The sequence below is a fragment of the Drosophila mojavensis genome, unplaced genomic scaffold (genome assembly GCF_018153725.1).
Source record: "Drosophila mojavensis isolate 15081-1352.22 unplaced genomic scaffold, ASM1815372v1 contig_19, whole genome shotgun sequence".
NCBI classification, from domain to species: domain Eukaryota; kingdom Metazoa; phylum Arthropoda; class Insecta; order Diptera; family Drosophilidae; genus Drosophila; species Drosophila mojavensis.
Genome location: NW_025318726.1, coordinates 1,814,010 through 1,827,789, shown reverse-complemented (window position 1 = coordinate 1,827,789; position 13,780 = coordinate 1,814,010). Strand labels below are relative to the sequence as shown.

The 13,780-nt window shown below is 32.7% G+C and overlaps 1 protein-coding gene across 44 annotated transcripts in view; it reads left to right on the top strand.

Moving 5' to 3' along the window:
• The window catches only part of LOC6572415 (calcium-activated potassium channel slowpoke), a 59,447-nt gene that overhangs the window by 26,771 nt on the left and 18,896 nt on the right, over positions 1-13,780 (top strand). For 24 of the 44 annotated variants that reach the window (XM_032728137.2, XM_015166405.3, XM_015166393.3 and 21 more), the window contains 5 exons: positions 6,872-6,982; positions 9,277-9,382; positions 12,722-12,874; positions 12,938-13,093; positions 13,349-13,461. In XM_032728137.2, coding sequence (XP_032584028.1) covers positions 6,872-6,982; positions 9,277-9,382; positions 12,722-12,874; positions 12,938-13,093; positions 13,349-13,461 — 639 coding nt within the window. Of the gene's footprint in view, positions 1-1,456; positions 1,549-6,871; positions 6,983-7,494; positions 7,601-9,276; positions 9,383-12,721; positions 12,875-12,937; positions 13,094-13,348; positions 13,462-13,780 lie in introns of all 44 variants that reach the window. The other 20 variants (XM_044007594.1, XM_044007606.1, XM_044007602.1 and 17 more) reach the window with 7 other exon arrangements.

Below are 13,780 nucleotides of genomic sequence, written 5' to 3'. Positions count from 1 at the left end.
TACTACATAAACATTAAACAATGAAGTAGATATGTTTTTTGCAATTTTATCCACTACCTACTTACATATTATATTGAATTCACTTGTAATTACAAACATACATAGCTACACACACACACACACACACAGACATATCAAGTATGGCATCGTGAATGGCCATGCTGAACACAATTTATACAATTTACATAGTTAATCATCATCTCTATTAAACATACTTAAAGTCGTTAATTTGCTTGCACCTAACTACTTAGTATGCCGCAGCCACGCATATAAGAGTAATGAAGCTGCGCGAATCGGCGCTGCGAAACTCTCTCGATGATTTAATTAAGACAAACAATTTATTTGTTATCAGCAATAGTTGCAGTATCTCTGTGTTTAATCGTTATCAGCATCAGCATCAGTATCCGTATCCGTATCAGTATCAGTATCAGTATCAGTATCAGCATCATGTCCACATTCGAATACTCTTTCCCGATTCCCGACTCCAATTAAGTATAGACTCTCATGTACACCATCCACAGATACAATGATACAACGCGTTTTGTTTGTTCTCTATGATTATAATTATGAACTGTTATTGGAAATCCACACACACACACGCACACACAAATGTAAAATGCAACACCCGATCTTATCGTAGTTGTAGTGACCAACAGGCGCCAAAGCCCAGACCTATCATCCAGCTAAGGTCAAATTAGATTTGCATTAACTACTGATAGCTGTCTGTACTTGGCCCTAGAGATCTTCGCAGTTACTATGTGTGCTCGATTTATATCCCAATACATACACATACATATATATACTCTCTATCTATATATATATTATAAGACAACACGTTCCCCCAAGAAATCGAAAGCCTATTCCAAAACGGATAAAATCAACAAAATTAGCTGCAGACTGTTGAAATGGTTGGATGATTTGTGAATAAAAGTAAAATGATATGATTTTGTTTTCCTTTCTATTTCATTTCGATACGATATTCTTTTATTATAATTTCTATATATCAGTTCTATATGATTTCCAACATTTAGCAACTTCAGTTCTCACAAATATGACGACTGGCGTTATCATCTAAAAAACAAAATAATAAAAACAAAACACAGCAATAATAAATGAAAAACTGACAAAACCACCATAGCATCAATTAGCAGGTAAAAAATAAAAAAAAAAGTGTCGTCAACGTCGTTGAGCTATCTATCTATCTAGCCATAAACTTACATTGTAACTGTATCTATATAGCTTTTGTCTGCCAGTCGATATTTCACTCTGCCAACATATGTATAGTTATATATATATATATATATTCTCTTCCTCTGTCATCCCGTTGTCTCTGTCTGTTGAGCCCCTCGCGTTCTCTGATCTGCGGCTATATGAATTTTTGTTTTATTTGTACCAATTCAAAAGACAACAAAACGAAATACTTCACTATCATCATTATCTTTCATACTGAATACAGGCGATTTTTGCAAGTTGTATACCTGAGATTATAGACTTGATTGGAACAAGAGCCAAATATGGGGGCACATTAAAAAATGAAAAAGGGCGAAGGTGAGACCAACTAAATTTTCTTACAATCAATAGACAAATAAATAACCAACAACTGATCTTAAAAATGTAAACAACCAGACTACTTACAACCACAAAAGAAAAAAAAAAAAATGAAAAAAATATATAAAACATTTTCTAAGTCAGTAAAAGTTTTCAATTAACCAAAAGACTTTGCTCTGATCATTAAACACCAAATCAAAATGAAATTTCTGCAAGTGACAAAAAGAAAAGAAAAGAAATGTGAATATTAATCAAAAAGAAAATGAAAAAAATTATATCTCTGTTGTGCAGTATTTACTTTTACTTTGCGCTTCATTCATTCAAATCCTTTTCGCGTGAAAATATAAAAATCTGAAATTTGATTTTGATTTTAACAAAAAATTTTAACCAGACAAAACATACTACTACATAACTATATATACATATATGTATATATATACACACATGTATATATATTGTGTATATACACTTCTACAAATGTTCCAGTGCCACACAAACACACACACACTCACACTGAAAGCCTCACAGAGCGCGGCCAACTAACAAGCATAGCAGCAAAGCAGCTAGCGAACGACATCAAAACACACATATTACTCATACGCCCCATGAGCCGGTATGGCTATCCAGCAATACGTTGCTATACCTTCTAACAACAACAACTACTACTATCCAATCAATCCATCACAAACTCAAAACGATTTCAGAACATTCGATCGATCAAACACACACCCACACACACTCACACACAATTACATTTACAACAACAAAAACAAGAACAACAACAAATAATTCTGGCTAATGAAACGAAATTACAAATGCAAAAGCAAGAATCAACAAGAAATTTAATACAGAAATATATTTATACCTTTAAATTTTAATTTACAACAAATACAACCACAACAACAACAGAAGAAACAACAACAGAAACAACAACAAGAACTCATTTTGTATTCGTCTCTTGATTCATTTTGCTTTCTATTATTCGCTTTATTTCAAACTTATTGTGTCGTCTACGTTGCTCTACGTAGTTAAACTAAACTGCCAATGCAGGCGTGGCATTTAGGTATTTACTATATTCTCATTTAAAGGCTCGCCCCATCGATATGATTTGATTAAATTGAATATATAAATATATATATCTATATGATTTGAATTGTATTTGATTTATTTTTGGATTGGCATTTTTGAGAACCATTGAAACCTGTTTGAAAACAATACAAAAAAATAAAAAATAATAACAATAACAACAAAACATATATCGTACTTAAACTGTTCTGAGTGTATAATGTGCGTACTCTTAACTACCAAATTATCTTGTTGTAACTTTAATAAATTCTTATTGATCGCCAAAATTTATCAACCTACTCTTCTGCTCTCTTTACATATCATATCTATATCTTGTTAACAAATTTTGATTACCTTCTTCATTTATTAGTTGTCCCAGCGCAAATTCACGGCGCAGGTGTTGCACGTTTTCAGTTTCTAATCTTTAGTTGACTCTACAAAAAACAAAACCGAAAAAAGAGGAATAAAAATAAATCCCAAACAAAAAACATCAATTAGAATTTCACCTAAGTAAATAGGCAATGGGGTGGGGTGGGGCAAGATTGGCTAAAACCGAACCTGAACGATTTTTTATGAATTTTGTTTGTCCTTGGTTAAACTTGTTTTGTATGCCATCATCTAGTCATGTTGCATTTTATTAGCCCTTGGAGAATCAGTGATTGGTGTTTAATAATATTGTGTTAAATATTCGTATTTGTCTATATAGTCCTTGATAATCGAAACTCGTAATTCGTATATAAATAAATAAATATATATATATGTATATTATGCAAATCAATTAAACGATCAAAACATCCAGCGATAATAATGCATATTAAAATATTCCATTAAATAACGAAAAACAAACAACAACAGCAACAAACGTATACGTAAATATTAGAAAATCGCATTAAACAATGTACACACACCTAACTTCATTTGTCAAATGGTTATAGAGAAACTCTCACATTTTTGAGCATTTAAGCAACTCCTAAATAAAGCAGCAGCCCCTTGAGATCTGTAATCAAAATCCGAATCAGAATCCGAATTAGCAATATTTTTGTCTAGTCCGTAAACTGAATTACGTGAAGAGCTGCATTATTTTGAGTTTGGTTTTTAAGTGCAGTTCTTCTAGCCATGCATTCGATTTGTTCAATAATCATGTGACATCAAAACTAAATATGTGTGTGTACAATATCTTAATAAATAAAATAAAACTAACGATGCTCATATATATACAAAACATATAATACTTTTAATCTCTGTCCCAACTCTCTCTCTCTCTGTCTCTCTGTGTGTGTCTCTCTCTCTCTCTCTCTCTCTCTGTCAATCTGTTTATGTCTCAGTTATAAGCTACTTCCTATTAATGTTGTAGTTCTTGAGAAACTTGTATTTATGTCTTCCGCTATATAATCGATTTCATAAATTATAATATATAAAGGAAAACCAAAACCTATGTAATTGTTTGATTTCGTATCCCCTTGGTTCTTTTTATTGTTTCTGTCTGTGCTCTCTCTCTCTCTCTTTCTATTCTATTCTATTTTATACTTCTGTCAAACGAAAAACCACAATAAACCATATTACAATCAATAAATAAACGAATTGGCGCATATAACAAGCCCCAACACAACTTAACATGAACATCAATCAATTTGCGTTGTAATTTGTACTGCTGTTAGATATATACGTAACTCTCAACTCAACTCAACTCTATTAGCTCTATCAGCTCTATCAACTCTATCATCGTGTTATGTGCTATGTATGGATGCGATTTAGGAATTGGCTTGAACTGATTGACGCCATTTGTCACACAGTAATCCATACCTTACCATTTAGTTCTCTGAATCGTGATTGACATGAAGTTGTTGAAGAACTATATACTAATCATATCTCATATAGAATTGGGATCGCCTAGGTCGAGACTTTGTAATGCGTTCACAGTCTTTGGTGAGTCTTGAGTGCGGTTTCTGGTCATAAACTCATGCCGCTTATCGAAAACGCAGAAACCTACACAGATGTGTGATAACCAAGAGAAATTCATATACCCGATACCAATACATCCGAATCCCACCAATACATTAAGCACACATTCAGTTATTTTCAAGCTCTCAACTAGCAACCATCTCTGTACCCATTTTATGTGGTTCATTTTGAGTTATTTAGCCCCATCGACATTTATACCAAATTCATGGCACGTTAAGGACTCATATGAAACGTAAACCTCATTTGTTCAATGGATTCTTTTTCGGTTCCTTTTTGGTTTTTAACATATGCATCATGTGCGGAACACATGAACTGTATCGATCTTAAAAAGTAAATAGAATATCTATATGAAATGCGTGGCCAGGCAAAAACTTTTAACTTTTCACCTATTCGAATCTATTCGTTTCCCCCGATACTATTGCATTTTGAGAACAGCAACCACAAACAGCACATTTTTAAGCAAAATGAACACAACAACGAAAAAGCATTGCAATTTAGATTAGTTCTAGAGTTAGTTAGCTTGCTTTCGATTTAGAGAATGAAACGAAACTTTTTCCCAAACACCAAAAAACTCTTTGACACTATATAGCGAAATTCATTCACCAAAATCACAAGCAATCATCAAAATAATCAACTTAACTCATTTACTCAACATTTCTAAGGTCATTTCTCGAGTCGATAGAGGATATCAGAGATAAAGATATCCTACTTCCTTTGAGTGTTATCGGTTCGTTTAAGCCACAATAAATTTATCGTGAGCTGATGATTAAAATAAATTTATGGAATTTGTGTTTCACATTGGACTTGCGGTTTCGTTTTTTTTTTTTTTTTTTTTTTGTATCAACTGGATGAACTTGTGAAGGACTCAAACGGGTCTCAAATTACTTTGAGACAAGTGCAAAATATAATAAAAAATAATTAAAAAAAAAGATTATTTGAGTACACATATATACATACATCTTTCATACATTCAACTCGAGCTTGTAGTCAGATATGGTGCCTGCACCCTCCCCTTACCCGCCCACACAGCCCCAACCACGGCCACACCCATACACCCATACACAGAAACACAACCACACACTAATTTAGTTATAATCAGAAGTACGCATGTTTTAATTGATGCACCCTAATTGCAATTAGTTAAGTAGGGGAATGAGTATGCCTGCCCGAGTTTGCCTGATTGCATGCCTGTCATAAGAGTTACAGCCCTAATACATAATAATACATATACTATAACATACCTATATATACTCGATATGAAGACACTGTAGTAGTTTGGATTGGAATGAGTGTAGCCCTGTATACCCTGTATATATGTTAAGTAGAGAGAACACACAATTATTTCTAGTACTCGTTGATGCTTTATACGATGCATGTAAGTTGAGTAATACCAACGGTGTGCGTAGCTATTCTTTAGTTAGTGAAACTCTTTTGGTTTCTCTTTCACTTTCGATATCGTTTGATTTGTGAAATACAAATGCAAAGCTATGGACCCAGTTGAATATTAAACAAGCGCTTTGCACCTGTACCTGTACGTATTTTAATTTTAATCTTTTTTTTATTTTCGTTTTTTTTTTGTTTTTTTGTACCTTTAATTTTGTGTTCAAAGAGATTTCTGGGGTAGCAGACTAAATTCATGCATATTGCAGTGATTCTTCATTTAATTGTATTTTTTTCGTGTCTACTATATAATTTTGTGTATTTTAATTTAATGAAAATACAATGTAATTTATAATTATAATACTGTTTACTGTTTTAACAACAAAATAACACTGACAAGTTGTAATAGTAATTATAATAAAAACAAATCAGTTGATAACCTAAACAAATAATATGAAAATATTAATCTATAAATGAATAAGAAAAACATTTAAAAAAAAAAAAAACACCAATTATATATAATACATACATATACTCATACACACACACGCACACATTCATCCATTACAACTGTAACTAGTTGAGCTTAATTGCAATCGTTGGTAAAACTAAACAAAATTCAGTAGAATTTGTTTGCCAATGATTGCAGCGCACACAGATACACAAACACATACACACACTCGTACACACATGCGCATACATATATACATCGCACACATACTCACTGCACACTAATACAGCTAAACTACACGCAACACGATAGTTGTGGCATGTCAAGTGTCACACTGCTTCTGCATCCCACTCTAGAATTAAGTCACACTTTTGCTTATGAATCGACTGCCAATTCCAGAGAATTTACTAATATATCTTTCTTCCTATTACACACAAACACACCAACACCCACACACACACATAGACATATTGTGGTATGCGGTCACATAACATACGAGTCCGTGTCGCATTTCCTGAAGGACTTTCTGCACGAAGATCGTGAGGATGTCGACGTCGAAGTAGTCTTTTTACATCGGTAAGTTTGCTTTCTGATCCCGATTTCCTTTTTCCTTTTTTTTCGTTTATTTCGGTTTTTTCTTTTGAATATCGATCAACGATCAAAAACACTTTTTGCCAATTTGTACAATTGATTATTTAAGTTTCATTCCTAAGTTTCGTAAATGTGTTCTATTATACGATAATTCAATAATTTAGTTAAAGCAATCAGTAAAGAATACAAATCAGTTTATAAGCAGAATTATTATTATCGACCTCGCCGCAGGCAAGACACATTTTGTTTTGCTCTCTCTTTCGCTCTTGCTTAGAGAAGGTCTTAAACAGTTAAGTCTATAAATAAATTAGTCAGCGCACTTAATTTAAGCATCATTGCATTATTCAAATTAGTTCGTAGCTAACACAAAATTCCAATTATGATTTTAATTTTGATTTGGACTTTTTTTTGTCATATACCTTAACTTGTTCTACATAATTGATTAATATTAACTATATATATATATATATAATATAACGTAATGTAAAACAAAATAGCAAAGAGCCCGACCTGGAGCTAGAGGGACTGCTGAAGCGCCACTATACAACAGTGGCGTTTTTTCAGGGCACAATGATGAACGCAGTCGATCTGGAACGAGTCAAGGTACACAATAACACTGCAAGGAGCAAAGCATAAAATACATACACATATACAGAGAGACACACACACACGCGACACAAACACAACACATGCAAACAGAGTACACAAACTACAAATATACTGAAGTAACAACTGATCAGCCAAGTCCAGCCAGAGTTAGGCCGAGCCGAAGGTGCTCTGCCCTCTGCAAGGGTACATACCCTGTCTGTGTGTACATAGATAGGCATTAGCTCGACCACATACTAGTTTATAGACAGCGTTCGGCTGACAACAAAATGCAATCGCCTTTCACCCACTACAATATAACTGCCCACCTCAAGTCCCTTAGCCTTTAGACTTTAGCCTGCCATAATTCGCTGGCGACAGCCCCAGCCACAGCCACAGCCTCAGTCACAGCCACAGCCCGAACTCTCTCTCTCAAAAATTTGCTCGTTCTCACTTTAATTTCTTGCAATTTTTCTTAGAGATTTTTGATTCTTCCATATTCCTTTGTTCACTTGACACGTGTAAGATACTTGCAACAAGGATGATGATATCTCAGTCGGCTGTATCGCGTTTAAGCTTTTGCAAATCTACAATAGTAAATATAATTTTGATTTCATTTTTCGTTGATGGAAAACAAAACTCTTAAAAGGAATATACCCTGTACTAGTTTTTATGTAAACCACTTTCATTTCACTCTTTTCCGATTCCTACAATAACTACATACATATCTAACTAGTAATGTTTTCGATTTGTTCACGTTGGCATTAAGTAATACTAATAACCTGCTCAATGGAATGTCCTTTTAGCTGAAATTTAATTGAAGTTTGAATTTTCTATACTATTATTTCATAATTAATAACATAGAACTAGTTTATGAATATAAATATATATATATATATATATATTCGATTATATATATATTTACATTTTGCATAGCATAAGATTTTATATTTTTAAATTAATATACATATTCTTTTGATTCGCAGCACTTTATATTTTTTCAATCTAAAGTTTATTCAATTTTTTCCCTCAACTTCAAATTAGATTTAAGTTTTCATATCTATGTATTTGTAATACCCTGATATTTATGTATTACACATATGTAAATATGTATGTATTTTTATTAGATATAAAAGCTTCTATTTTAGATAGGATTACAGTATGAATCAGATAATTTAAGGCAACTTAAGGGTCGAAAATAACTTTAAAATCTTTTACTTTTGTACATAAATAATTAAATATATTTACATATACTATAAAGTGAAACTGATAATTGATTCCTAGTATATTTTAATTTAGTTGTAAACGTATTGAGAATTATTTGTGGCAATTTCATAGAACATTTCGCCTATCGCACACTTAATTTCTTCGATCAGAGACTTTAATTTCATTTTCGGTTTCTTTTCATTTTCTATTCTTTCGTCATTCTCTCGCATACTCCAACTGCACAATTATGAAACAATGTGTATCCATTGTGTTTTCACACAACACACACACACGTAAATCTTTTCGGTTATAATACTATCCATTTCTATGCCAAAATCTGTGTAAATTGGAACTCTAAACTTAACACAAAACAACTCAAAAAAAACTTTGTACTATTTTTTTCAAAAAACAAAAAAATCATATAAATATATATACACACATATATATTTACGTCCAAAACTTAATGACCAAAAACTAAAAATAAAAAGTAAACCACCCGATTTGGAACTTGAGGGTTTGTTCAAACGTCATTTTACCACCGTGGAGTTCTTCCAAGGAACCATTATGAATCCGATTGATCTGCAAAGGGTTAAGGTAAAACAATTTTTTATTTTATATGTTTCTCTATGTTCGTTGGTTAATTTACTTAACTTTTTCATTTTCTTGCTGTTTCTGTTGTTCATTTTAATTGTGCGTGTTGCCAAACCAAACCAAACCAAACCAACCTAAACCAAACCAAACAAAACAATACCAAACAAAACCAAACCAAGACAATTAACTTCGTATTAACATACTTAACATATTTACATACTTACCATACTTACGACTTATCAAACACCTGTACTAAACTTATTACACACATTTGTATATATATATATATATCTATATATATGTAAATATCTATATATGTATATATATAGGTAGAATGTATGTATATGTATATATGCGTGTACATCTGTGTGTGTGTAACAATTATCATATACCCAATATGTATCAATGTAATATTCTATATATGTATGTATGTCTGTAACTCTCAGCTCATTATTCATAATTGTGGCATAGTTTTGTGTACATCAAGAGTATGAAATACATTCATTTGAACATAATATACTTATCTACAGTAAACGTTGGTAAATTGCAATGTATTAGCAGCTGCAGCAGCATTAGAGTACCGACTTATGTGTGTGTACACTTGTTAACTATACGAAAAACACGTTCAATATAAGACATACACCCACGATGAGACACATATACTAACACCAACAGCAACACCCACACACGTATACACTGTAAATTTTTGGACGTTATTGTGTATGCAAACATTTATCGTGTTCATTGTTAGCTTAAGCCGCATTATTTTCCAAAAACCAAACACATTTTCAATATGTTAATATCTAACATTATTATATATATGTATGTATGTATGTATGTGCTAAGTAAATTATTGCATATAAAATAATACAAATATGCAATTCTTAAGTATTCTTAACATAAAAAACATACCTTAATACCGGATGATGGATGGATTATTTGCTCGATAGATAGATATGTATATATATACCTAAAAAAACCTTTTAAGAGAGGAAAAACAAGTGTAGTTGGTTTTTAAAGCATTTAAAAAAACTTAATTTCCATGAAAGCTATAATTGTTTTATGATAGATCAAAATGGAGCCCAAGGATCAAATATTGGATTTATTGTGATCTTAATAATTCCTAATATTATCTAATTAATAGTGGTATGTTGACGATTCAATGATAATATTTACTTATACATAACATTAACTTATACATAATTTAGTTATGTATAACCCCTATGAGTGAGCTTTAGCGATCTGATTGTTTATCCGGAGAGCGATGCCAATTATTTAAAATGCTTTCCTATCGAAGATGATTTTAATCTGCTCAAGGCTACTTCGGGACCGACTCGAAGGCACCAGAAGGTTTTGCTAGAATCATATATATATGCACAAGTATAAAGTGTATATAGTTTCATCATTTAAAATTGCATATTAATGAAATATTTTGAGCTCTTCTTTATTTTCATAAACGGATTTTTATCATATTAAAAAAGTATTTATATAATATCGGAGAAATCAATATATTCATACTTTATGAGAAAACTCAATTGCTAAAAAACACATTAATAATACATGTTATCTAAGAATTTATATGTAGTTACATAACTATTAATTGTAATTCTATTATATAAATTACATAATCTATATAATCAGATCGCGATATTTAGTAAATGAAAAGTAAATATTAGTAAAGAAAATATATTATATCATTGAAGCATTGCAAAGGGGAGAAAAATACAAGTAAGCACATTGCAGTCGGAGACTACCGACTGCATAATACTCATTCACGGTTGAATATTTTCGAAATGTAATCAAAAATCGATAATATAGTAATAAATTAACTATAACTATAATAATATTATAATAAAATAATAATATAATAATAATAATAATGTTAAGAAGGGCGACTAGCTTTGATGATCCAACCTCTCACCTCACAAATCTCCATAGATGTAAATTTTTCCGATCTTCCACGAGCCCAGTGACTGGATATATTTAACTTTTGGATAAATTCACTTATGGTTTCATACCATGTCTAAGGGGACATATGTTACATTATGTGTATGTTGTAAATGATATAGAATCATTCGATTTGCTATCCAGAAGTTTTATTCAGAATTTCTTAGTCCGTTTACATTGATATTAATATTCGGAATCTCGAGAGTTAATACTAATATTCGGTTTTCCGTTCCGTTAAACGAGTATTTAAATGAAGTAATAATATAATATGTAATATTAATTCTAATATTTGTACGAAATAATATTACTTAATCTTAGTACTTAAATTGAATCGTATTATTTATTGTCTGCTTTAAATGTTGTGGCCTACTTAAGCAAGTAAATGCTTTACCTTAGTTGCGATTAAATTGATGCATATAAAACAGATAAGTATTATATCAGATAAGCTTTCTTTCTTTTCTTGAAGATGTCACAAATGTATGCAGTTCTTACTTAAAACTGAATACATTTGATTGTAAAGAAATCTTCTTTAGCTGCATGTTAGTGTATAATAAATTGCATTTACTGCTGCGTCTCTCCTCCCCTCAGTTGCATGCTGCTAGAACTATTAATTTATATAAATAAGTGTACATATATTTTAACTAATAGCAAAAGCCATTTGAGTTTGGCTCTTTAGTTTGTACATTGCTTTGATCTTTAGTTTGAATTCAAAATATATTTATAAATACAATACACCCTGAACGAAGCAAGTTCTCTGTATACCTCTACTACTTTCCACCCATGCACCGAGCGTACGCTTTTTGAGTTGTGATTATTGTTGTTGTCACCTTTGAACTGGAAAACCAAAACCAATAAACAAAAACGAAATCCAGCAACTCACTTAACACAAAAACAAATTGAATAACTGCTTACTGTCGCCCTATCGCCAGTTGTTGCCAAATTGCCAAAGCTTACCAAAGTCAACAAATTACTTAATGTGTATGCAAGACAAACAGGCATAGTCCACTATATGTGCCCAGTATATCATATGCTATAGAAACTATAGACAACTGATAAAAGAAAACACCTCACTTGTGACACTTTAACTACCTCAACGTGTACTATACTTAGTTGTGCAGCCCATGTACGTGTTAACTGCTTACTAACAACTGTCGACAAATCTGCTAACGTGACACCCGAAGCGATCACCCAATCACTTAACAACAAACACCCAACTATACCCAACAACCACATACAATGAACTACCTACTTACAAGAGAAACAATAATAAACTAATTGAACTTTGAACAAAGTCTGGCTATGACAGAGACATAGACAAATGACTAATCTGAACATATGTCTTTGAGACTGGTCCCTGCACGATTTGCTAATTTATATTCTATATCCCCATAAAAGGTACACGAAGCCGACGCCTGCCTGGTGCTAGCTAACAAATATTGCCAAGATCCCGACGCAGAAGATGCTGCCAACATCATGAGAGTGATTTCAATCAAGAACTACAGCGATGATATAAGAGTCATCATACAGCTGATGCAGTACCACAATAAGGTAGGAAGTCTATCACAATCAACCCCAATCGTAAGCTCTATTGATTTCCCCAATGTCTTGCAGGCGTACTTGCTGAACATCCCGTCGTGGGACTGGAAACAAGGTGACGATGTTATTTGCCTGGCCGAGCTGAAGTTGGGCTTCATAGCGCAGAGCTGCTTGGCGCCCGGCTTCTCCACCATGATGGCCAATCTGTTTGCAATGCGATCCTTCAAGACGGTAAGTATAGTGCCAGAGTGCTGGAACACACGACGGCTACTCCAAACAAAATACCAGACACAAGCACACAACTGGGGTGTATTCAGATCCAGAGAGAGCAGGCAAGCAAATCAAGTGATGGTTTGCTAAATGCAGTCAAGTGGTGAAGAAGTGATGAGATGTGGTGATGGGGCTGTCTAACTGCAGTCGGCCGGCCAATCAAAATTGTGTAAAACATCAAATCTATATTATGTATGTACGTCTTTAACCCCATAGTCGCCAGAAATGCAATCTTGGACGAATGATTACCTGCGCGGCACTGGCATGGAAATGTACACTGAAACATTGAGTCCCACATTTATTGGAATACCGTTTGCTCAGGCCACTGAGTAAGTTGCGCAGCGGGCAGTCCAATTTCTATATGCTATAAAACCATATTCGTATCGTATCGTATCTATTATACTATCTACCTACTATTCAACTATGTACTTGTTAATCGTGCAGCGTTGACAAATATCGTACCAAAACAAAATACACTCAAACAACAACAAAAAAACACAAGAATTATTCAAAACAATATAAACACACACACACACACAAATACACACAGCTTTTATTATCTGTTGATCAGTTCTAATTGATGTTGTAAAATTTTTTACTTTGTCTGTTTTGATTTTCGAAGACTTTTAATATTATGTGGTCTTCAGA